The 27,388-nt window shown below is 45.6% G+C and overlaps 1 protein-coding gene across 1 annotated transcript; it reads right to left on the bottom strand.

The window, feature by feature from the left end:
• Positions 1-83: 83 nt before the first annotated feature.
• Positions 84-25,475, bottom strand: znrf2b (zinc and ring finger 2b). Its single transcript, XM_079734149.1, has 5 exons — positions 24,592-25,475; positions 9,302-9,397; positions 2,761-2,866; positions 2,329-2,412; positions 84-2,213 (listed from the first exon to the last, which is right to left on the bottom strand). The coding sequence occupies exons 1-4, from the start codon at positions 25,028-25,030 to the stop codon at positions 2,355-2,357; spliced, it is 699 nt and encodes a 232-aa protein (XP_079590275.1). The 5' UTR covers positions 25,031-25,475; the 3' UTR covers positions 84-2,213; positions 2,329-2,354.
• Positions 25,476-27,388: the final 1,913 nt, after the last annotated feature.

Below are 27,388 nucleotides of genomic sequence, written 5' to 3'. Positions count from 1 at the left end.
ATATATATATATATATATATATATATATATATATATATATATATATATATATATATATATATATATAATATGCCCGTCTTGAGTCCAATCTTAAGTAAATAAGTTGTGAATGAAATTATTTCCTTTGTGATGTTGTGAAAATAGAGGACATTTCACCAGGCACATATGCTTAATAATACAAACAGGAGTGTACTCTTGTCTTTGTAAGGGTTTAGCATTTGCGGATAAATGCATTTTCCACATTCAGAACTACAGGTGGGCTAGGTAATGTCAAATATGTTTCAGCAATGGCATAACCTTATTATTATTAATAATAATATTATTATTATAAACAATACTTCTTTTTACTAAATTCAACCAGAGTTTCCATTAATAAACAATGTGGCATTGGGCTACCAGAAGAAATGCCACTGAATGAAGTCCATCATAAGCTTATCACAGTTCTGACCCAATACCTTACGTTGGTAATGAAATCTTTTTTATATTTATTTTTAGGCAGATATTCTATAGATATTTACTTCTTCAGCAGCATGTTCTTAAAAGGCTGTAGAATCCTTCAAAGAGGTCTATTCCAAGGCTTTTAAAGATATAACAAACACTCAAAGCGGAGATGGACACACACATATGCAAGCGCGCCAAACTTACACACACACACAGTCTATGTCTTTGGGATCAGAAAACGATTTCCTAATCCTGCCCTTTTTGTTATTTGTTTATGTTTTGCTGTGGTTAAATGCCGAGCAAATCATCTTACGTGTCCCTTTGATAAGTAAAATAGATGGGGGGGGGGCATGCTCTGTCGTACCTGATGTATAAATCATGATAAATAGTCAATTAGAAAACGGCAAAAACATGGTGTACTACGGGAGTGGTGGGATGAAGGTAGGGGAGACACTGGTAAACACTAGTGATGCCATTACACAGACAAAGGTAGTCTGGGGGAGGGTTAGTAGTCCCCCCCCCACCCCCCATACCCTAGTTGAACGACCCAAACATAATGCTACAGGAAACAAACCAACCTATTAAAAACAGTTACATTCTCATTCAGTTCACATTTTTCCCTAGCAGGAATAAAGAAGAAGAGACAAAGGGCTCAGATTGAGGACTCAACATTATATTATATTGCGCGACAAAAGGTACCTTTTACAGTACGTTGAGTTCTGGTGCCCCGGACCAATCACACAGTTCTGTATGGTCACATTCAAAGGCCAGCAGCACCATCGATTTTCATGTCCCAAACACCTTCTCCTCTTGCTCCTCCTCCTCCTCCTCCTCCTCCTCCTCCTCCTCCTCCTCAGTCTTACTGTTAGTCTTTAAAGAAAAACAAAAGGCACTGGTAGACCCCCAGCAGCATGCGAGGGGGAGGAGGAGAGAAGGAGGAGGAGAAGGTGGAGGAGAAGGAGGTGGACGAGAAGGAGGAGGGAAGGAGGAGCAGGAGGAGGAGGAAGCAAAGGAGGTTTCTTCCTGCATCGATCTCCTCCTCTGTCGACAGTCTTAGTTTTCACAATCTGAGAGTTTGGGAGGATGTAGGATGTTGTGAGAGGCGGCCACCCACACAACCTACAGGTGCTCCTTAGAGCTGATCCTCAGCGCTACAAACACATTGGGAAGATGTTCAACAGTGTTCAGTTGAGCACAAGAAGCTCAGACACGCTGTATCTGGCTCTTCAGGATGCAGGAGGATCATGGGGAGCAGGGCTTGTAGAAGTGTGTGGGGGGTTGAGTGTGTATATGTTGGGGGGTGGCAGGAGAGGCTGGAGGAGAGACACTACACATGGACGTGTTGCAAGATCAACGTTAAAAATAGTGAATCCCTGATAATATTGCATTGATGAGGTTTGGCACATGATTGAGGGGGTGGGCTGGGGGGAGGGGGATGTGAAAGTGTAGAAGCAGTCTTAGGGACCCCGGCTGAGGGCTTGCAAGACCCAAGGTTCACAATGTATGTTGTGATCACCTCCTGTGATCATCCTCTTGTGATCGTCCTCTTGTGATCGTCCTCTTGTGATCCTCCTCTTGTGATCGTCCTCTTGTGATCCTCCTCTTGTGATCGTCCTCTTGTGATCCTCCTCTTGTGATCCACCTCTTGTGATCCTCCTCTTGTGATCCACCTCTTGTGATCCTCCTCTTGTGATCCACCTCTTGTGATCCTCATCTTGTGATCCACCTCTTGTGATCCATCTGATTATGAGTGGAAGTGGGGATCTTCCTACCTAAACAAATGCACACAAACACACAAATAATCCAAAACCTTCCTTTATCACTGCAGACCACCCAATGACAACAATTCATCTTCTATAAACTAGCAGAACCGGCCAAAACGTTTACCTGTGCAAAAAAAATGCCATGCGCTTTTATTCTGAAGGGTGCTCAGGACACGACCTGTTTACTTCGAACCACTCATCGATGCAACTGCAACAGAAAAAAGATAAATAAAACATTTAAAATATATACGCACAGCTATTCTACACTCTGTTTGTGCTACGGTTTTGGGTTCATTCTGAAGGCAGGGTTGGAGTACAAATCCAAACTAAAAAGTAGACACTGTCATCCATCAAGGTAGCGTGCAGATAACAGTACCCTATCATAGTTCATAGTGGGCGTGGCCAATGGCCGCATGGCGGTGGCTGGATGTAGCGCTGGGCTAGAGTGGACAGGGTGCACACTGCATGCTGATGGGTATGTGTGCGTGTGTGTGTGTGTGTGTGTGTGTGTGCGTGTGTGTGTGTGTGTGTGTGTGTGTGTGTGTGTGAGTCCTACCCTTTATGATAGATACAGAGGCAAGGCAGACGTGCTATGGTCTCCCCTTGGGTCAGATCATCCAGGCATATCGCGCACTCTCCTGCAGCCTTGTTCAGAACGTCCTCTGGCCACAGAAAGAAGAAAGACGGTGTGGTCATCAGTTACCATGGCAGGTGGTTTTGCGTCAACAATACTCATGTAACAACATTTAAATCCCCCTCAGTGTTTGGAGTTGAACTATATATATATATATTTCGATTTCTACTTTCTTTAGGTTTTCACGCTCACCACTAGGGGGAGCTGCAGGATAATAATAGATAACTGCAGTTCCGGTTCCCCCCTCCCATGACACATTTGATATGCACTTAGTCCTCACACAGACTCCTCACACACACTCTCTTTAAAGTATGGTTTGGTAAAGTACATCAAAATGACATCATGAATATTGCATGCGTCCCATTAACCTACTTAGGAACTACTCCCGCCATTCTTTTAATAGACACAGACTCAGGTGAACCCCAAGTGAGGTCAATTTAAACAGGTGATAGTCACATCCACAAGAACCTTTAAAAGCAATGCCTGCCACTCTGGCATTTTCCCAGCATTTCTCCGACTGCAGTTCATCAAGTTTATCATGAACCTCAACAAGGAATCATCTCATTGACTAAACTAATCAAATGGATTTTATTTTTTGAATGAATGAATCTTGTTAAGCATCACTACATATCATTAATGTAGACACATTTGGGTCTACATTAGCCAGACATTTGCAGGGTTCCAGTAGACCTACAAACTGGAAAGTCCCCTTTTGGAGAAATGCAAAAAACACATCCAGTGCTACAAACTTTAACCATGACAACGTTTACTGGATGCATTACATTTTGACCTTCTTATTGCACATTAGCCAGAGACTGCATTAACCAATGAAAAAAGAAGACATGCTAAATTCTCATAGGTGATATAAAAGAGAGTAGGCCTACACTCTAACCAGAACAGTAGGTCGCTCCCATAACGTTTTGCTCCAAGTTATGTAGAAAGTCCACAATGTTGGCTGTTGGCCTGCCCACACTGTGTGGCAGACCCACTAAACACTGTTCTCTTTCTGTTGAGATGGCTCTTTACTATTCCAATAAGGAGATGGGATAGATGGATGGAGACGGAGAGAGAGGGGGGGGAGGAGAGAGAGAGCAAGGGAGAGAGAGTGAGAGTGAGTGAGTGTGGGACAAAGAGGGAGAGAGAGAAAGAGAGAGAGAGACAGTATATGAACTTTGCGATGAGAGAAAAGTTAAAGCGCCCCCAAGAACATTTGAAAAAGGAAGTAAAAAGACAAAAGACAGTAGAGGAAGAATAGAGAATTTTTCAGAGCCAAAGCATAAGTAAATGCATGTGTAATGTAAAATAGCATGTGTTTACGCGCACGCGCGCGCGTGTGTGTGTGTGTGTATGTATGCATTTGCATGTGCGAGTGTATGCATGTGTGTGTGTGTGTGTGTGCTCTCCTGTAGTGGCCTCAGTTTTTCCACCTGCTATTCATTAGTGGGTGGCCTATCGGTCTCGAGCCCATGTCCGAGTGTGTGCGCCCTTAAACACAAAACCATTGGCGAAAAACAGAGAGAGAGAGAGAGAGAGAGAGAGACATTAGCACTAGCTGTTGCATAACACAAGATTAACCCACATATCCTGAGCTGACATTGTTATTACATGCCACACAGCCGTCTGCATGTGTTCATTCAGTTGGCGACACAGTGAGAAGGAGAGGGTGAGCAAAAAGGGAGAGAGAGAGAGAAAGAGAGAGAGGGAGCGGGAATGGAAGAGAGAGAGATAGGGAGAGAGAGAGGGGGGGGAGAGAGAGGGAGCCGTAATGGAAGAGAGAGAGAGGGAGAGGAGAAATACGAAAAGACATTGAGAAGGAGAGGACGAGCGAAGAAAGAGAGAGAGAGAGAGCGAGCGAGAGAGAGAGAGAGATAGAGGGAATGAGAAAGAGGGAGAGAAGGAGAGAGGGAGAGAGAAATTAAGATCTAAAGAGGGAATTAAACAGACATGGCACCCTGCTGTGTGCTCAGACGTTTTAACACAACACCAGGGGGACAACACCTGGGTCGTAATATCCCTGTCCGTTTGAGTCTAAAGCGTTAGGGCGTTGGCTGGACAAACGGTGTGACCAGCCGGAGTACCTCAAAACATTGTGCTGCTGTAGTGTAGTAGTACTTTGTCTGTGTGTGTGTCTGTGTGTGCTCTGGTGCATGCTAGTGTTTCTGAATACTGCGTACGTGCGGCTAGTCAGACCACTGGTATCCTGTAGCCTGGATTTATCACTTCCTCTCTTTGACCTTCACAGGGTGAATGTAGGGAGGGCGGGCGAGAGACAGAGAGAGAGAGAGAGAGAGGGAGGAGATTACAGGGGGAGAAAGTGAAAGTGGAACCTGTAAAAGCAGCCCACTGCAGCAACACAACGTTTAGAAAAGTAAGACATTGCAGACAAAAGCAGTTTTCTTTTCCGCATGCATGAATGTCAGGCATACAAATCGCTTTGCATGCATTTGGATATATCAGGACAGAGGCAATTTCAAAGCTGGAATTGTAGCTGAAAGCCACCAACACAATGTAATGTATCTATTTAGGCGATGCTTCAGTTAAGTGAAACCCTTTTTTCTTTATCCCGGAGTGGACTATCTTGCAGCCATTCTTTTTTATATTGTTTACATTTTCACATTGAAAATGTAGAAGACTATCAAAAATGTATTTCATAGTATTTAACACTCAATGTGACCCATTCAACAAATGAATGCAATGAGTGCATGAATTGTTATTGTGCAAATATCTGTAGTGAATGTAATGCATTTCCCTTGGATAGCTAGAAGTCAATCCTGTGAATGGAAGTAGCATGTGACCAGAGGCAGAGCCGGGAAGGGTCACATGGTCTATTAACTAACCCTGTGATTATCTGGTTAGCACCTCCCACACAGAACCTCATCCAGCTCTGAGCCAGAGATTAGTATGATCAGTGGCTATTGCCACTGGCATGTGACACACACACACACCCACACACACACACACACACACACACACTCACACACACACAATAATGAAATGATCATTACAACCCCCCTATCTACACAGGGGTCTGTAATGACAGGGCCAAGACCCCCATCGTGGTCAGGTGACTGCGTAACCATGGCAACAAACAAATGACGACATCGATGCTCAACGCGGCTGATCCTGAGCACCAGAGGAACGGAGTAGACATTTAACGATTGTTTTGCCTCAGGTGGACGGAGAGACAGACAAACAGACAGACAAACAGACATACAGCAGACAGACAGACGGGCAGACAGACTGACGGGCAAACAGATTTACAGAGCGAAATACAGACAGACAGATACAGACAGGGATAAGATGGATAGACAGAAATAAATAGAGGGACAGACGGCAGACAGACAGATAGGGTGACAGGCAGATACAGACAGAGACAAGGCCGACTATATAACAAATATATAAAGAAGGAGAAACAGTCGGACAGGGGGACAGACAGAGTTACATTGGGAGTTGGGAGTTAAAAAAAGAAGGATGCATCTTTCATGGATAGTTTCCTGGGCGCTCACTAGGGGAGTCTGCTGATTTGTAACAGCTCAGTCGATAGCATGGCATGAGTCCATCCACCACCGCCAGAAACCTCCTTTGTCCCGGTAATGAGCCTGCATTTAATCAAACTCAACACAACTCTCTGGGATAAAGACACAATTTACTGCCACGCATTCTCCGGCACATAAAGACCCAAACACATTTACCCAAAGAAACACATGCTCATGCACACTCACACCTAACCACATACAAACACCAACACGCAGAAACTATTTTTCTTTTTAAAAGGTGTGTGTAAATTTGTTTAATATGGCAAATCTGCTGCAAGCACGGGAACACACACAAACCACAGACACACGGGCCTTATAACACAACATGAGCTTTATCAAAACAGGACCTCCCTGGGCAGAAATCAGACCCAAAGAGAGAGTGAGAGGTGTGAACAGCACATGGTAAACACCTTGCGAAGAGTATACAGTCTCTGTACTCAGTTTGTGTACCCTTTCAAACGTTTTATTATCCCACTGGTCTGATACTGTCATCAACATTGGATGTCCTTCTGCGTGACGCATCCCCCATTCATACATCCTCCTCATGCAGAGGCTCATTACAGCACACAGTCATGTGTTGGTGCCCCACAGGTTCTTACCACCAGCTGTTGGCGAGTTTAGCCATTACAAGCTGTTTAAACAACATTATGACATCACAAATGGGAGGGTCTATCTAGATGTATGACGGATAGTTAAGCCTACCACTTCCTACCGCTGGAAGTTTGTGCAAAAAACCCACGCATGCAAAGATATACCCACATAAAAACACAAACACATACACAGAAACAATTTGACTTTTTAAAGGAGTGTGTAAATCAAGTTTCATATGGCTAATCTGCTGCAAACACGGACACACACACACAAATACACACGGGGACACACACACACACACACGAACACCCACACACACACACACACACACACACACACACACACACACACACACACACACACACACAGCTCCAATCTGAACTGCATTCAGACAGACAGCTGTCCAAAAGACTATCTTATACGGGCAGTCAAAGCCTAAACTATGGTGGAAACACAGCCTACGAACAACTAAAGGTCAGTAAAACACATCCAATAAGTGATCACATCCACCGTCGAGCGCTTCCCTGAGAGTCCATTAGGCGGACGAGCACGGCGTTGATGGGTTTTTCCTTAATGCGGTGAGCTGGGCCAAAAACAGCAGAAAGGATTAAGCGGCCGTGTTTTGGCAGCTAAGAGTGCAGCATTATCGTCACACTGCAGCGATCATAATACTGGGGTGCATTGTCTTTTAAGATGGAGAGCGAGCACGGCCAAGCACGCCACCCCTTAAATGTGGATGACTCTGTGAATCATCCCTTTTTTCTTACGGCCCGGATGGGCCGCAGTGTGAGCCCCCCTGTGCTGCGCGTGTGTGTGCCGCGTGTGTCCGAGTGCACTGCAGCGTGTCCTGTGACAATATGAGGAGGGAGAACAGCCTATCATTTCCTTGAGTCAACACACGGCGCCGGGTTGCACCACACGGTAATCTCACAGCTCGCCCAATCGCCGGGAGCCTCTGTTTGGAGGTCGAAGCTGCTAGCGGAGAGCCAGGTGATTGTCAGAGCCCAGCGTGAGTGCCCCCCCACCCCCCGGCACATCGCTGAGCACCTTTGTGACAGGCTGGTCTCCTAAAGCGAGGCTGATCCCAGCGCTGCTTGACATCGTTTAGTTTGTGGGAACAGGAAGTGCATGTGCAGGCAGATCATCATCATTCATTCATTCGCTTTCGTTTTCCCTCATGTTTTATTGAGATCAAGCCGTCATCCATTAAACAGCATGAACTAACCAACACTACGATAAGTGTACGAATTCCAAGCAACATACATATTTCACACTATAGATATATAAAGCCGATCTGTGCATGCACAGCGCTCCTTGGCCGACGTCAACTTCACATTTCGCCAGAACCCAAAGACCATTCTGTCCTCACTATGTGGTCGGGTTATGAGGTTAGCCATCTGATGCTGGATAAGGACCAGATATCTTAGTTAAGCGTCCTTTGAGCAGCCAAGAAAGCCAAGATGTGTCCATTGGGGAATGACCTTTATACCAGTGAGCCATCCTGTCAACATGAGTGCTAGAGCCGCAAGTAAGCTAAGCCCACGTAAGAGCTTATGTATTCATTCATGAGATGTTGCAACAACATCTCAGCAGCCAGACGAGCCACAGTATGTCTTCACCAAGGGCAACGCTCTGCGATTGCACAATTGCATTTGAAACTTTAAGTGCTCCGATGTGCACGTGTGTGTGTTTGTGCCTGTGTGCATGTGATCATATATTTGTGTGTTGTGAGGTTGCACACGGGTGCCACGAAACAGACTTGAGATCACACGACCACATGAGAATGGACTGATGGCGGAAGTGACTTGTCTCCTGCAGGCCAGCTGCCTCTGGTCATAGGTCTGATGACCAGATGGATAAAAGGACACGGAGAGAGAAAGCACTGCTGCTCAGACCCTGTGAGACCCTGGTCCTCTGCTCCTGCGTCTCAGGAGGCCCAGACACTAGTTCTCCTAAAATCGAAAGACCCAAAGGGTCGGGAATTTAAAGCATGAACGTCTGAATGGTGGGAGAATTGTGCCTCAATTGTGTATGTGTGGTGTCGGTGTGTGTGTGTGTGTGTGTGTGTGTGTGTGCGTGTGTGTGTGTGTGTGTGTGTGTGTGTGATGCATGTTGTTTGAAGTGTGTGTGTGCCTAAGGGTGTGTTAGTGCATTAAATTCAGGAAGTAAACAAAAAGCTAATGCTGTGTACAATAAACGTCATTGCTTCTCTTTTGGTCTAAAAAGCAAACGATTGGAACAAAACACACCTTTTCACCACAGTGCAACCCAAAAACACGCATACAAACACGCACACAAATACGCACACAAACATGCACACACAGAGTAGGTCTTACCGTTATAAGTGATTCGGGGTTTGGTGAGACACATGACAAGGTGCAAGTCCATCTCATCTGTGGAGACAAACTTGGAGCACACAGGACACTGGAAACCTGTAGGGAGAGAGATATAGAGAGACATAGAGAGAGAGAGAGAGAGAGAGAGAGAGAGAGAGAGAGAGAGAGAGAGAGAGAGAGAGAGAGATGGTGGGACAGAGAGAGCAAGAGAGAGCGATTAATCATAGTCTGTCTGTTCAGCTATAAAGAGATAATCTGAGTGGGTGGGTGGTGGGCCCCTGGTTGCCTCACATTACACACAGCAGATGTGTCTCACCCAATATTCACCCATCAAACCATCACATCACTTTGTCTGCTTTACTGTTATATTCAAACATCACATCACACTGTCTACTGTATTGGCATATTCACTAGTCACATCATACTGTCTGCTGTTATTTTATATTCAACCAATAAATCACTCTGTCGGCCGTAATGTTATATTCAACAGTCACGTTACACCGTCTGCTAAACTGTTATCTTCAAACATCACTTCATACTGTCTACTGTAATGTTACTTATATTCAAACATCAAATCACACTGTCTGCTAAACTGATATATTCAATAATCACATCATGCTGTCCTCTATAATGTTGTGTCCGAACTATATCGTCATCTTTCACCATCATCACATCACACTGTCTGTTCAACTGTTAGATTCAACCCAGTTGGACGCGCTGATCTTCTCAGAGGAAGGGTAGTTAAAGGACAGGGACTGTTTCAGGCACACCGTCTCATCCTGATGAGAGCGGACACCAGAGCTGCCCCACAGCTCAGACGTCTGTTTACTGCCCCATAGAGGTCTTCTGGGAAGAGGCTGTGTGTGTCTCCCGACCAACACACACACACACAACCACACACACACACACACACACGTATGCACACAACATTATCAGTACCCGCATTTAGCAAGCCAGCAGAACCCTCTTTGAGTTAACAGGAATCTCCACTCCTGAGTCAAATCCCAAAAACAATGAGCATGTTTTGGATAATAAGTGTCATGGTGTTGGCTCCATTGATATCCCTCCAGCAACAGAGAACACAAAGTAACTCTACTTAAGTTTACACCATTTCTGACACAGAGATAGACCCATCTTTCTTGAATAAAAAATAAATCGATAAAATGGAATAACATCAACAAGGTTTTCAACAGGCACCCTCGGAACGATGACTCATCACCAGCTAGTCTGTATGTGGCAGGGTCTTTCCAGGAAACAAATCTGAATGGGCTGTGAATGTGTGTGTGTGTGTGTGTGTGTGTGTGTGTGTGTCTGTGTGTGTGCTTGCATAAGTGTTCTGCACATGCCTGAATAGAGTTGATGAGGGTCGAGATGAAGGCTGGAGCTTAGGGGGTGGTGGTGTCTGTGTGTGTATGTGGGTGAGGGGGTGGATTGGGGTAGTAGTCTGATCTGTTAACATTTCTCTTATTGCGTGTGTTATTATGTGTATGTATGTGTCTCACTCACACACCACACAGTTAGTGACTGTCTCAGTTAGTGAGTGAATGTCCTGATATGGACTGCAAAGTGGTGTGGTGTTTGGTGGTTTTGGTATGGTAGTAGTGAATGTCTACACAAAATCCAAATCTTAGAACACTATGCCTGAAGTTATATTGTTAAGTACAGGTTTACGAGCACACATCTGCACACACAGACACAGACAAAGACACACACACACACCCACATGCACACACGCACGGAGGCAGGCAGGCAGGCAGGCTCACAAACACACACATACACACACACAAGCACACAGAGGGCATGTGATTCGATTTATTGATGATGAAACCATGGGAAAGTGTGTGTCATTGAGATGTATTCTTGGTAGGAACAGGCTGATGGGAAGCATGTGGAGGAATATGTGAAAGAGCTTGTTGAAGTTGAAAGCACATTCAAAAAATCTACAGCAACAGCAATAGCAACAATATTGTAATCACTGTTATTGTAGCTGGAATGGTTTGAAATGCCATAAACAGAACAAATGACAGTATTTCAAACTGCTCTTGAACAGTGGCCGGGAGGAATTGGTTCACAGACTTTCTGTTTGGACCAATAGAACATTTATGAGCTTGATTACTTTTAATCACCTTACAGATGACTTGATGATCTGCTACAAGATGGAGGCCCTTCTCAACTTACGTTCCATCTGTCTGACAATATGGACAAATAGTTACTCTATGTCTTAGATAAATGTCTTGTCACACAATGTCACAGGTGGAACATTGAGATCCACAATAAGGAAGTCATCCCTGTGGTTTGGAGTCAACCATCTGGAAATCCTATCCGTCTGCTCCAAAGCAGGGAACACAGCTGGCTCACTGCATGGCCGAAAATGGATTTTTACTTTGAAATGCAAACCTCTGTATGAGATGGATGGTGTCACACGATTAATACGCCCTAACATGAGTGAACCCCCCCCCCCCCCCCCCACACACATGGACTTAGTTCCCCCCTCCTGCAATGTATGAACCTCCTTTTGGTGCTGTACCTGATTCAATGTGTTCTGTGTTATAAATGCTTTGCTGGTCATGTGATCTGTGTTATAAATGCTTTGCCGGTCATGGGATGTGTGATCGTTTTAAATGCTTTGCTGGCCAGGGACTTTATTGCTTCCATTTAAATTGGTCAATTGAAATTCCTCATTCAGGTCTCCCATATTCCACGTGTCAGCAAAATCCATGCACATTTCACCTAATGAAACACTATTTATGTTTAGACTTGGACGCTTTATGGTCTGACGCAGAGCTGATGTAAGCTGAACCACATACTATGAGGGAAGCACACTGACATTGCCATTCTTTGTTCAGTGGTTATTAGAATAGCTTGGGTGCTGTTAAAAATTATGTAGCCGTGGAAAATACTTAAGTAAAATACATTTTACATAAATGCACAGACTGGTGCACCCAGTTGGACAGATGTACAGCATCTATACAGGAACAGCTGTTGGGGCCGCAGGGTAGATTGATATAGTCTGGTGAGACCGCGCTGATCTCCGAGGGGACATCTGATAGGAACACTCGGCCCATGTGGGAGTGTCACATCCTGGTGAATTAGGAATAAAATGGCAGCAACAATGGTGTCAATGTAGGGAGCAATCAGGTTTGGATTTGAAAAAGAACGAATAGCGATTACCAAAGATTAGCAAAGCAAGAGCATGACTCTGATTGGCCAGAGTTTTTTGAGCAAAGTAAGCACAAGCATGAATACAGAATAGTACGATAGCTAGAGAGAGAGATAAGGAGGAGAGTGAGCCCTTAACTCTATCCCCACTAGACTGACAGATAGCATCAGAATGGGCTACGTTAGCCTCCAGCTTTGTTATCCCACTAGATGGACAGCTAGCAGTAGTGTGGGCTTCGTTAGCCTCCAGCTTTGTTATCCCACTAGACGGACAGCTAGCAGTAGTGTGGGCTACGTTAGCCTCCAGCTTTGTTATCCCACTAGACGGACAGCTAGCAGTAGTGTGGGCTACGTTAGCCTCCAGCTTTGTTATCCCACTAGACGGACAGCTAGCAGTAGTGTGGGCTACGTTAGCCTCCAGCTTTGTTATCCCACTAGACTGACAGCTAGCAGTAGTGTGGGCTACGTTAGCCTCCAGCTTTGTTATCCCACTAGACGGACAGCTAGCAGTAGTGTGGGCTACGTTAGCCTCCAGCTTTGTTATCCCACTAGACGGACAGCTAGCAGTAGTGTGGGCTACGTTAGCCTCTAGCTTTGTTATCCCACTAGACTGACAGCTAGCAGTAGTGTGGGCTACGTTAGCCTCCAGCTTTGTTATCCCACTAGACTGACAGCCAGTAGAGAGGGCTAAGACTGAGAACGACTGAGAGTCCAATCTGTCGCACTCCCTTGGGGTGTGTTTGAATGTGTTTGTGTGTCTGTGTGTGTGTGACCGAAGTGTGAAAACGCATATTAATATGAAATGGAAAATAGGACGCTGGTGAGCAAGTCAAACAGCAACAGCATTATGATGCTGATCTGTACACGACAGAGGCCAGGAGAGAAGGAACGGCCGTAGAACAGACACATGGGAAACAATTTACTTTAGTGTTGCCCGAGGGAGGAAATTGAAATGTGTTCTTGCAGCTGGTCGCGGGGGAATAAGACTCAAAACTAAAGCCGCCATGAGGCACTGAGACATCAGAGGACGATCTGAAGTCTCCTCACTGCGCCTGCCCTGTCATGCAGCACCTGCATCACCATCTGTCTGCCCACAGGACAACGTGTCTTGCTGGACACGATGACAATCATCTGGTAGTCAGGGACACAGACACACAGAGCGGGGAAGCCAGCAAGGTTGACATTGCACATTACGATCATACTGGGTTTTTAGATGCAGGAGAAAGGGAACCAAAGCCAGAGCAGAGGTGATCCGGCATAAAGTTGAGGAACACTCAAGGAAGGTTCCTGTTACTCGCTATAGAGAAGCCACATTGTTACTCAGAGTTAATGCTAGGCTGAAATAGGCTGTTTCACTGTTTTCCCACATGTCTTATAGGGCGGCTTGGAAACAGTCAACAGTCAAATAATCGTCATTATACCTCTGGTCCTGTTATCAGCATAGCATGTTTCATGCCCTGTAACACACAATGAATGATTAACAATGCTAGTTGATGATAAAATGTGAAAGAGAGATGGTGGGACAGAGAAAGAGAGCAGGGGAGAGAGAGAGAGGAGGAGGAGGAGGAGGGGAGAGAGAGTGAGAGTGATATTGAGAGTAAAAGTGAGAGAGAGAGAAGGGTTGTTGTTCTAGACAGAGGCCTGTGTTGATGCAGGATGTGGGTCAATAGGTATTTTAGGGTGATCGTATTGACCGAGAACTTGAAGCCAGGAGGGCAGTGTTGATGTGTGTATAATTCCTATTCCCTCTGGAAGTGCCATAAAAATACATTTGTGGAGAGGAGCAGGATGTGATTGGGAATAAATAAACCAAAGATGGAGTCAAATTACACACATTATATGTCACTATATATATATATATGTATATATATTTATATATAAGCATGTATGTATGTATATGAATAAGTATTTATAGGTGTCCTGCTCTCCCTCACTTTTTCTCCAATTGGTCATTTCTATTCTGTCTAGCTTTTCTGTCTCTCTCTCTCTCTCTCTCTCACACACTCTCCCTCACACTCCCTTTCCAACGGCTCATTGCTATTCTGTGTACTTCCTTTTCTCTCTATCTCTATCTCTCTCTCCGGTGACTCCTTGCTATTCTCTCTCTACCTCGCTCTCTCCTGGGCGCTGCTGTAGAGAGTTATCATTTGTATGCACCAGGCTTTCCTCCACGGCTAATCGTCTGCTGCTCTCTCTGCTAGCAGATGGCGAAAAAGAGAACTGCTCAAAGCTTTAAAATACAGAGAAACAAAGACAGCAAAGCGTGTGCTATACATGTGTGTGGCCGTGTGTCTGTGTATTGTTAAGCATGTGTGTAAACTCGTTAGCAGCAGCTAATGAACAGCCGGATGGTATGAAAGGCGGGTTGTTTGGATATGTTTTTTTTAATTTGGTCTGGCTGAAGAGTGCCACATGGAGTCTGGATTATAAATTCTGTCTGACCAGCCTGATAACAGCCAAGGTTACAGAACCAACTTTATTACAGGTACACCCGCACTCTCTTCAGGGCTGAGAATAAGTCACTTATAAACATATAAAACAGAGGCAGAGAAATAGTTTCTGTCTACACCAGTGAAGAGTTTGAACATGGTGGACATACCCTTCACCTATGACCTGTCCTGAACGGCTGTTTCAGCACAGCTAAAGACGCTGCAGTTTGAAGCACAGAAAAAGCCAAGTCATTGATTTGATTAATTATCTTGATCGCATACTTGGCCAGTAAAGAACCGGTACAATCTTCCATCAGGACATGTATGTCACGCAGACAGAGACCTTGGTGATAACTACTTCAGTGTTCCGGCTCCGGTGTATTTCAACAGAAATACTTCAACAACATGGCATGCGTGTGCAGTATGTGCACAGGCAATTCTTACAGAAATCCGTTTGCACTTTGTAGCCATCCCATCACCTAGGTTTCATCAGACTGTTGCTTCGTTCTACACAATCAAATATGTAGGCTTTCAATACTTTCTATTATTAAGTCACTGGTTGTGTTAATTTCCCTCTTCCTGTGTTCTACATTTAGTCTAAAGCCCTTTATGAGCCAAGACCACCAACAGCGTGCTGCCGTGCCTCTGCTGGACGCATGTAGGAGACACACTTGACTTTGACCCCCTGAATGCCACGCCTCGTTTTCCACAACGTCTGGCGTCTCCCGACCAAAAGGATTTATGTGTCGTCGGGCGCAATGCTGTTGACTCAGTGTGAACCCTGAGCTGTATAAACAGCTCCAGAACCCCATAAAACAATGTAAGGGGAAAAAAAGGCATGTTTACAGATTGTGTACTTACTGTGATGGAGGTCGAAAAGATAAAAAAAAGACGTCAACGCCAACAAACACTGACAAACAACTGCCAACTGTTTTTCCACAGTATGGTTCTGTGCTCGGATTAGTGGTGGGGAGGGAGGGGAGGTCAGGGAGGTAATGGAGGCTTGGAAGCACGTCCACATCAGCTTATCTTGTCACTGTAGATTTCAGCTAACTGATAGCGATGTGGCCTGGATGGCCCAGACTCTTGTTTATTGCCCTGTGGCGTTTGATTTGGCATATATGAAGGATCTTCTTGGCCCTGCGGCAGCCAAAGTGCTTTTACATATGAAATGACTCAGCCCATAGACCAAGTGGTGTGATGGAGAACCAATGTCCACCCCTCCATCCGCTCTTTTGTTCTGAACAGAACCCTTGACCCTGAACTCCCGTGCCACCGCCCTCTCTCCTGCCCTGCCATCCCCGCCCCGGAGACAGTGCCTCTGAGACTAAAGAGTATAAGCTCATCTCCGGGCCCAAATCCTGCAGCAAATAGGTGCACTCGTTGGAGATAAACACCACGGCTGGAACGTGAACTGAACAGGCTACAGATTGCAGACCGTCCTTCACAACATGACCGGGTGACATGTATGGCCAAGGGAGTTTCACCATCGCCTGCGCATGAAAGCATCGACGAAAAATGACAAAACGATTATTATCAGGTGAACATAGCATGAATACAAATAATAAGCCATCATTGTGTCATTCTTGTGCCAGGCTTGGACATGTGGGTTTCCCGAATAGTCTTATATATCATGTGAACTGGCAAATCAGGGTAACCTTGGACAATTCTGAGTCGGGTACCGCCCTATAGTCGTCACAGCCAAAAGGCCATAATTACAAAATGGGAAGTGTGAGAAATGTCCTAATCCCCTGAAAGCCCTTCCAGCCGATCCAGTTCAGTACAGTAGCCTCATCCCCATGGTTTCCAGTACACAATGGCTGTCCAAGAGTCTCCCCTTGGGGTCATATATGGCTGTGAGTGATGTGGCAGAGATGGTCAGTTTGTCACGTTGAAAGCAAGAGATAGACTATTGATTTCTGGTTTGATGGCTACTGGGCTCATGGTCGTATATCACAGACACATCTTTAGGGTTTAACCATTAATTAGGGGACGAAATGTCCCAGGCGGCTTATTTAGTCTTTTGATCACCTTTTAAACAGAACCTAGAGTACGTGTTCTCCACACTCTAGGTACAGTTGATAAGGAATGATAAATGTCAAACCATGCTGGTGCAAGATTAGACACTGGCATTTAGCTGTTTTGAGAAACACAGACCGGGCAGCAGACAACCACAGGACCGTTAAATCTTCTGCAGTGAGTGGGAATCTCCCGAGCACAGGCACACACACACACACACACACACACACACACACACACACACACACACACACACACACACACACACACACACACACACACACACACACACACACACACACACACACACACACACACACACACACACACACACACACCCACACACACCACAAGGTTGAAACTATAATTTCCGCTATAAGACTGTATGGCATTTGTTGTATTTGGCAGTTGAAATTAATTCATGAATTCATGGCATGTCATTTGACAATAGCTTTCGGTAAACAAGGAGGCTAGACCATGGATTGCTGTGGAACGTGCTTAAAGGTACTATTAGAGGCAAAACTCTAAACATGCTCCTAAACCTCTGATAACAACCTCCACTGCAGCAGTCTTGTATGGGCCAGACCAGACAGGCAGACACTGCAAGGATGAGAGACTTTACCTTATCCTTCCCCCATCTATTGCTGCTAAGAAATGGAAAAACGGTGCATAGAAAGTTAGAGAGAAACTGCACCGAAACAGGGAGGTTCAGAGATGAACCTCATGGCATAGCACACACTAACACAAACTGCACAGCACAGCACATGCACGCACGCACGCACGCACGCACGCACACACACACACACACACACACACACACACACACACACTTGGCACACACACACACTTTGCACAACACATTCACACTCATTCTAGGGGCTTTAAAAATCCTTGCCTTATCAGTCATGTGACCTTTACATTCAGAACACGATCTTGCGTGTTCTGCGTCCGTCGGTGCGGTAACCCAAGCCCGTGTGTTTACACATTAACTGTCTCGGAGCTACGGGAGGGGGCTACAGGGAGGAGCAGTCCCACCTGCAGACTGCAGCAGAATGCAGCGGGGGGGGGGGGGCTGCGCTGTGGCCCACCTCAGGAATGTCATTCATTAAACCGCTGAGCGCTCAAGACCGCTGGAGCGGTCCAAGGGGCAATCTCAGCCCCTCTTGGCCGAGCGTGTGATCGATGCGTAAGGTCCGCCCGGGCCGATGAAGCTCTAATGATAAGGGGTGAGGGGTTCAGTACCACAGTACCACTGACCCACACACCCACACAGTTCCACTGCTTTTAAAACCCGGCCGGGCGTGGCAAGGTCCCAGGTACTGAGAGCTGCCTCTTCAACGTTGCTTCTCCTCTGAAGACAATGGAAGCGCTGCGGCTAGCTTAATGTTGTATTTTGTTTTTGATTCTGAAACAAGGATCTTTAAGACAATATCACAGTAAATGTACCTTGGTCGGGTTATACTTTGGTGGAAGTGGTAAAGCGCTGGGCTCCAGTGGATTAATGGATATAGGAAGAGGAAAACCTGACTTTCACAGAAAGTCATGTGACTTCCTACTGAGAGCATGTGGTTGGGTTTTTATTCCTGTATTGAACACACACACACACACACACACACACACACACACACACACACACACACACACACACACAAGCGCGTGTGTATGTCTGGCGCGTGTGTGAGTCCGCATGCTGATAGTAAGCTTAAAACAACACAAAGATAAACAGATAGTAAAAGAGAGAAAGAAGTGAGCGAGTCACATCGCCTAGGTTACCAAACATTTGGTCCTCTCTTCCTCTGCCAAGTTCGACATTCATCTAGAATCGAGGTGTAGGCGTTACAGATGGTGTGTGTGGTAAGATCCCCCGAGATACCACACACACCATCTGTAACATCTATGCCTTTTATGCAGAGCGCTGCAACACAAAGGCTATCGTCGGATTGTGATACTCGTTTATTTTTTCGTGAGGAGACAGCGAATCAATCGGACGACTGGCGTTATCGAGGCGTCAATTTTTAACAGATGTCATCAGGGGGGAGGGGGAGGGGGGGGGGGCGGGAGACAGTAAACACAGTATACAGGCTTGTGATCACTGGATCCACAGACACTATCTACCAAGTGTTTAGGTAATGGCTTCATTTGATTCCAATAGAGGCTGTGTTTGTTTATGTCACGTGACTCAAACCAAAACAACAACTACAACACCAACAACCACGATGGGGTTATTAAAGGTTGTACAGGGCATCAAGTATCTGTGTTTTAAACGTAATCTTGAAACTTGCTTTTCCTGTACATTCGATACAGACGGTGAGACATGTCTGGAATATTTCTGGCGGGATGAGGAAACCTATTGAGCGATGGTGAGAGAAACAAAAGCCTCATTACGTGTGAGCCAGACGGAAGGAGGCTGATCTCCCATTTACTCTCTCCAGTAGACAGAAGATGTACTATGGGCTTAAGACCCCCAGTATAGTTAAAGACCCCCCAGGACAGATAGCGTGGGCAGTGTTAATGTGTAAATGCGTGTGCGCCGGTGCATGGCCATGTGTGCGCACACATTAAACAGAAGGTCATCTTCATTAGTCGCATTTATAATTAGCCGTTTATCTATGCAGAGTCATGCCTCAGATGTATACCGTTTGAGCAATTACTGGCCGGTTGACCAGCTCCTACCATAGGTGTGTGTGAGAGAGAGAACGAGTGTGCGTTTGCGTGTGTGCGTGTGTGTGTGTGTGTGTGTGTGTGTGTGTGTGTGTGTGTGTGTGTGTGTGTGTGTGTCTGAACGTGGACACAGAATCCCTTGGGGACATTCTATCATGATGAGGGACGGTATTTTCAACCGGTCTGGCAGGAGTCTTTGGTCATTCTATTCTTGTCACACGGGTAATATGCTATACTATAAATACAAACTAAATTGCTATATATATATATATATATATATATATATATATACACTTTAACGTTCTAGAGGGAATTTTACCTGCAAAAACAACACGGATGGAAAAATATCAAGTTGAGGACGACAAACTATTGAATCCATAACACATTATGTCACGTCATTTTTTTATGCGTGAAAATGTCTGTTTCTAATTTTCTGATCAATGTTTTTCTACAGGAGTAACTCCAACGACGGCCATGTTGATGGTGCATTGGCTCTGCTGTAAGGCACAGTCTAGATGAGGACATTTATTTGACTTCACATGACTTTTTCATGGTAAATGTCAGATGTAAACAAACACATAGACAAATACATACAAATGCCTTCAGAAAATTGCACCTTTGCAAATTGGCTTCACTTCTACATTCTGTAGCAAAACCATCTCCAGGAAGTATTGTTATGTAATGTGGTTTCATTTTTGGCCCATTATATAAGACACTCACACGCTTCTTAAATAATTTAAATACTAAATAAAGCTTAATTGTGTCATCATGGCATATATTTGAACATCATCTCAGTCTTGAAAGATAACTAACCGTACAACACACAGTTCATCGTCCATGATGGACTGGTTCTGGGTGTCACTATGGGTTTCCCTCTGAACACGAGGCTTACACGTGGAGGCCTCTGGGTTCTCTTTAGTCTACAGCTCCTTGGAGAGGGGTCCTCCAGCCACAGGCCAACTGCCTGAGATGCATACGAGATGGGTCTCATTCAGAGCACAATCTCAAAACAGACAGGGCTGTTCGACAGAACCGACCCAGGTCACCGAGCACATTTGCTGCCGCTCCAGTTCCAGGTGGTTTCTTCCTCTCCATCAGGCGGAAAAGAGGGAACTAAAGTTGAAGGCTGGTTTGGGGGGGGGGGGTCGCGTCCGGCCGACAAGGAGGGAAATCAGACCAGAAGTGAGGTCATCTGTTGAAGGCCAGCCGTTACAAAGCAGGCCTGCCATTTCACAAAAAATAACCAATTATACAGAATCGCCTGTGTCCAGCAGCAGACACAAAACAGAACAATATTATGTATATTAAAATGAGAAAACCGCAAAACAAAATCGGCTTCCTTTTATTTTTTTAAGACTACACGAGGAGTCGAGGAGCGGGTCCAATTTGGACTATCTAGGCTACTATCTATAATTAAATCAGCAGGAATATGAGACAACGTTCCCATCTGGGCTTTGGTTCTGCCTCATGACTAAAGCATTGTAGTGTTGGCTGGTAAATACCGTGTCATGCGATACAAAGTCAATCTGGGGCCACATTCACAAAAATCAACCTGTTAGCCATCACTAGCCCTGCTGCCGATGGGTACTAGATTAGATGTTTCCATGTTCCTTGGCCACCCTGCCCCGTCTTACCATAAAGCTGTCTCTGTTAAGTGTGTTACGGTGATGCTGACTGAATGCCCGGCCACCCCTGACGGCTACCAGCCGCTCACAAGCACGCACCCCATCACCATGAACACATTCGGTTCTTGCTCGTAATGCTTATTTATGTGGGTCAAGTATTTCGCCCATTGCACTCCTAACAATCCCTGAATCAGGGTTCCTTCACTCCGCGTTAATTCTCATGGTTTCTTTTTTGTTAATCAAGAGTTTTTTTTACTTTCCTCGTAAATCCAATCTTAAGAAAAACAGAACTATCTTTAGTTCTATGAATAAGGCCCCTTATCTAATTTTAAACAGTAATAAGACAAAAGCAGGCAATGTAGAAAAGGCAGAGGAAAGCTAAATTTCTCGCTCTCTACAAGAAAGAGAAAGAGAGAGGAACGATTGAAAGAGAAAGTTGTGTTGCTTGCTTATCCTTTAGGAGAGATGCTCTGGATAAGACTAAGCATTAATCGCTTGAACCGTTTTATTGAAACAGCTATGAATACAGCCAAGGGCAAGGACCTAAGCACTAAACTGACATTCAACTGTGTGTGTGTGTGTCTGTTTGTGTGTGTGTGTGTGTGTGTGTGGATGTGTGTGTGTGTGTGTGCGCGTGTATGTGTCCACGTCTGTGTGTGTATCTGTGTGTGTTAATACGTGTGTGTGTGAGTCCATGTGTGTGTGTATGTCCTTGTCCCGTTCTCTATCTCGCTCTCTCTCCCTCTCACTATCTTTCTCTCTCTCTCTCTTGCTCTGCATCCTTCCAGAGTAGAGGGGCACTTGAGAATTCATTATCATACACTATACCTTTGCACCTGCTCACACCACACACACACACACACACACACCCACCCCTGCAACGTTGACACTGGCAGGTGTGATTCTAAGGGAACGCACCACGCAGCACCAACACACAGTTCTCCAGCGTCTCGGTTTGACCTCAACTGACAACATGCTGATAATTTTATCCTTTGCACTTCATTGCTGCCACTCTGCACTGTTTTCTGCGAAGTGGAAAAGGAAAGGATGTGGCTGATGCAACCAAGTGCCCTAACTGGACGTACTTTAGTAATTGTGTACTACTATTTCCCTCATTGCATATCAGGTCTAATGCCAGATGGATACAAGCCTATATATAACTAGTAGGCTAAGTGATTAATCTAGGATCCAGCATTATTCTATGGCAGAACATTTTGGGGAGAGAAGGCATACAGGAATTTAAGAAGTGGATTCATATAGTGGCCATGGATTTTAAACCTTAACCTTTTTAAAGAATGTCCATCCCGAAAGATGTTTCAATCAATCTTAGGGGTGTAGTGTATCCATGACAATTAGCAGAGTAAGGACCGTCAGGACAGTATTGTTCTAGTGTAAAGTATATTAAGACAGAATAGGAGTGCTCCTCCTCTCTGGAAGTGTGTTACCAGGCTTCTTGTTTTGATCGGATGGCAATTTCTCATTGTCTGGAAATGTTTCAGGGGCTGTAGTTACCTGCCTCCTTCAATAAGCTTATACCCCATGACATCAGTTTGGCTTTCGTTCTACATACTGACACGCTGGCAAATCTATTTCAGGCATTTCCTCCTCTCCGTGTCTCTCACATGGGGACCATTTAATTTGTGTTCGTGTGAACTCTCCACCATGGCACTCGTTTATTCTTCCTTCATTGTTTAAAGTAAGTATACAGGGCCAGTACTAAATGTTTATGATGCCGCGGGTTATTCACTATTCTACTATATGCTGTTATTTTGTATCATTACTTCATCTACTGATAGCGCCCATGTAAAACCTCAGCTCTCTGTGAGTCGACCCAGACATCCACTGAACTTGGTAACCTGGCAACAGTCCAAAGCGGTGCTGCCCAGCCTCTTCCGTGTCTGTTGCCCCGTCGGGGTAACATGGAAACAAACCGACTGCAGGGGATTTACGTGTTTACCACTTCCTTGTTCCCCTGAATCGACATGCTGCCACTGAGGAGACCACACCAACCGCTCCCTCTCGCCGGTCTCCAGATGAGACATGAGAAGAAAACAGATACGCTAATGGGATCATGTCAACCCTATTCATAGGAAACAATCGACAGTTTAAAATCGAAGAAGACGTTCTACAGACTGGCACTTTTAGACCACTTGGTCTATTTGGCTTGTGTGTCTGAGCCTGATTGTGTTTGCGCTGTCCTGATGCCTCCATCAAGTGAACATCAGACTCATATTTCAAATTACAACAGCCCTGGTCCTTCCTTTGATTCGCTGATCTCTCGTTCTCTCCTGCTGGAGTCGCAAACAGCCGTTTGTCTGGGTTTGATTTCCCAACAGTGCGGCAGGTCCACAATCTTTTGGGACCCGTGCTGTTCATAAACAACTGTTTGGAACACTAAGTGCTTTTACTTTGGGAGACGAGAAAGAAGCCATATGATGACTGGGGACATAAACGGGGTGATAAAGTGAGTTACGAGTGGATCATAAAAGAGTCATGACTTGCTACCATCGTGTAAGCAGACAGTAGAAGCCTGGTCATTCTCTATATTCATATTCTGCTCTCACCATCATCTCTCTCCATTGTAAAACATAAGAATATTCCCATTCATTCCTAAATGCTGCAGACACAACACTTGGTAGGCCACCTTCAAGGTGATGGCTTCACATACCCCCTGGACCACATGAGACCACACCCTCGCAGCTTCCAGAAAGACAACACAGAGACGAGGGAAGAGGACCCTAACCCTAGCTCGGGAGGCAGAGCAGGTTGGCAACCGGAGGGTGTTGGTTCGATTCCCTGGCTCCTCCATAGCTAAGTGTTGGGTGTCCACGAGAAAGTCACCTAACCTTATCTGCTTTGCTGCTGAGCTTGTGGTTCCCTTGCATGGTGGACACCGCTGTCTGTGTGTATGAACGGGTGAATTAACGGGTGTATGAAGGTGTGTATCAACAGGTGTATGCAGGTGGCTATGAAGTTGTGAACAGGTGGATGTACTAGTTGTACATGCACTAGTTGTAAAGCACTTTGAGCCGCCACAGGATTTTAAATCTCTAAAGGTTCTGAATTTTGTCCATTTACCTCCTCACCAGGAAGAGTGTCCTCCACCAGTACTGCCATAAAGTACAAGCACGGACAATAAGCCCCAGGGGTACAATTACATTCTTAGCACGTCCCATATTAGACCACGTCCCCCTAGGCTGCGATATCATTACACAGACCGGTGGTTTGGCTTTGCCTCAATTACGTCTGATCAGATGCCTAACCGCTGAGTGTGTAACCCTATTAAATAGAATTGTGTTTAAAACAAGTGTCCTATTTTCGTTCATAGAAATACAGCCTCCACCTTCTCTCTATACGAGGACCGTCAGCAATGTTTATGAAGTACAGGTAGGCCTACCTCCGAATAAGTGAGGCGAGAGATGGGCCGGCAACGACCCTACCAACAACCGGGGGCCCCCGTGACCTCCATTTGACCTCTCACGCTCCCCCGCCGTCTCGTCTGGGGTGCTGCCCGCAGACTCGTGAGAACGGTGGGCTCCCGCGCGGCTGTTCGGGATGTTAATTCCAGACTGGGTCCTCGTCGCCGAAGCCCCCGTGCTGCGCCCCCCACCGGTCGATCTCGAGCTAGGTCCGTTGTGCTGTGGACTCGCGCCACTCGACGTCGCTCCGTGCGCCCCGTGGTGCGCGGAGGAGGGGGTCCCACTGTACGCGTGGTACCGCGTTCCAAGGGCGGCGGCCGCCCTGCTGTGTCCACTGCTTGTGTTCGAGGGCAGATCCGAGCCGGAGTAGGCTCTGGTGCGTCCGTTGGCCGCGGGACCACTCTGCTTGGCTCCCATGGCCGGTCGCCCGTCCACAGCTCCCGAACCTCCGAGGATTTCAATGATATAAAAAAAGAAGGAGGGGGGGCGAGAGGGTGGTGGTAGGCTTACGTGGTGGGACGGACGACAGTGTTGCCAGATCTGACTGACACCGCACAGAGGACACCGGGCCGGCCGGACCACGTGGTTAAAACAAATAAACGGGCGTGTAAAGGACAGCAATATGGATCGTGGGAAAAGCTGGCGTCCTCCCGCGGACGCTACATCCCCGTGACGAGAGGACGGACATTGGTCATGGGCTTCAACACGGACGGATGACAACTACACAAAAGTTAGCGACGCGCAAAAGCGCCCCCTCTGCTGTTTTATTCCGTGCAAGAAAAAAGTTTTGCAGTGATGTCATTACTCCATGATGTCCCTGGTCGTGGGTTATTCTGCTGTCACGGGGTCCATTCCCCGCATTCATCCCCACCGCCGCCCTGCCGCCTGTGAACGTTGTCTCATGTAGGCTGGCTGAGTGTGTGCGTGCGTGTCTGTGTGTATGACTAAATGTGCTTGTGCACGCGCGCGCGCGTGTGCGTGTGTGTGTATGGTGAACGGAGGAGTGGAGGAAAGGAGTGGAGCGTAAACAGTGTGGGAAGGGAGAGGTGGGCGTGGCCTCGGCGCGGAGTGCGTCGCGTGACGTCAGTTACAGTATCGAGAGCCCGCAGCTTCCCGACCATCAACAAGAAGCGAGACGCTCGTTTATATGCGCGCATAGGTGTCCGGCCTGCCGTTGAGACAGGACATTTTTTGTGATGAGCCGGGGACACCGCATTCTGATTTTTACTCCAGGTGCAATTTACTGCAGTATAGGCATACACAATGAATGGGTGCAACAGGAATATTTGGATCAAAATATGATTAATAATTGAATTAGGCTATATCAAACTGTGTGACAGGAGTGTCCCCTACAGTTTTATATTAACACCTAGCCGTAGCCTATAGGCCTATGCTCTTTCTTTCTCGCCTGTGACATTTTAGGTGTTTTCGAGGGCTCTTTTATTCGAAGCTGTCTTTATTCCGACAAAATACAAAGTCTAAATTGTCAAATATATCTTTTAAAAATAAGATATATATAGACTGCTCATATTCTCTCTCTCTCTCTCTCTCTCTCTCTCTCTCTCTCTCTCTCTCTCTCTCTCTCTCTCTCTCTCTCTCTCTCTCTCTCTCTCTCTCTCTTTCCTTCACTTGCAGGAAATTCCTAGAATAACAGCATTGGGATTCCTGTTCTCCGCAGTTCAACTCCTTCGGAGATTGAGACAAAGGAGTCGAGGAGGAGAGAAGTAGGAGGATGGTAGTGTGTGCAGTATTTATGTGTTTGTGTATATGTGTGTGTGTGTGTGTGTGTGTGTGTGTGTGTGTGTGTGTGTGTGTATGTATGCATGTAATGGGATGCAATTGTTTGCATAGAGCAGAATGTGACTCTTTCATGGACTTGTGGACCAGCTAGTCCAACACTCTATATATTAAGCTATAGTGCACAGACCACCATACATTCTCTATATAATAAGCTATAGGAGACAAAACACACTCTATATAACATGCTATAGGACAGACAACACTCTCTATATAATAAACTATGGGGGACAGACAACACAATATAATAAGCTATTGGGGACAGACAACACTGTATATATTATAAGCTATGGGACCAGACAACGCTCTATATAATAAGCTGTAGGGACAGACACCACTATATAATAAGCTATAGGGGACAGACAACCCTACATGCTCTATAGCTATAGGGGATAGACACAAACCTTCATTCTCTCTATATAGGTGACAGAGTCCTATTTAGTACAATCTATATGATTAACTTTTGGGGAAAGACAGCTGTTCTATAATTATAGAGGAAAGACACAGCCCAACACTATATATAATTAACATTCTCTGTATAAGTATCGGGGACAGACAGCCCTACATCCTCTTTTAAAGTAAAGACACAGCCCAACACTTAGTTATATGGGACAGACAGCCCTACCTGATTAGCTATAGGGCACCGGCACAGCCCTACACTCTCTTTATACTTAGCTATACAACCAATGAGGAGAACTGGTCACGCTCAGTAATGGATGCTCTGCGAGGGGATTTTCGTTGTAAGATATTCAGTTTCATAAAAACTTTGATTGGAATCTCATACTTAAAGGATTGCAACGGCTCGCAATCTTGCTAAAGAATACTGCTTCCCCCTAGTGTTTGATACACGTATAACAGCTCTATAAGATTAGATAAAATAGGGGATCCCAAACATGACACTTGTTGTGAACAATAACATACATAGAAATAATAAAACAAAAAAATACAAAACACAATAATGTGCTTTGTGTTTCTATG

The sequence above is a fragment of the Pollachius pollachius genome, assembly GCF_949987615.1.
Source record: "Pollachius pollachius genome assembly, chromosome: 1".
In the NCBI taxonomy this organism is placed as follows: Eukaryota; Metazoa; Chordata; class Actinopteri; order Gadiformes; family Gadidae; genus Pollachius; species Pollachius pollachius.
Note: the sequence above shows the minus strand (reverse complement) of the source record. Positions and strands in the feature narration are given on the sequence as shown.

Excerpts from the sequence above, each read along its gene's own strand:
- znrf2b (XM_079734149.1), bottom strand. The coding sequence starts at position 25,030 with ATGGGAGCCAAGCAGAGTGGTCCCGCGGCCAACGGACGCACCAGAGCC. Across the intron at positions 9,398-24,591 it reads CTCGCCTCACTTATTCGGAG|GTTTCCAGTGTCCTGTGTGC; the intron begins GTAGGCCTACCT and ends CTCTCCCTACAG. Across the intron at positions 2,867-9,301 it reads ACCCCGAATCACTTATAACG|AGGACGTTCTGAACAAGGCT; the intron begins GTAAGACCTACT and ends TTCTGTGGCCAG.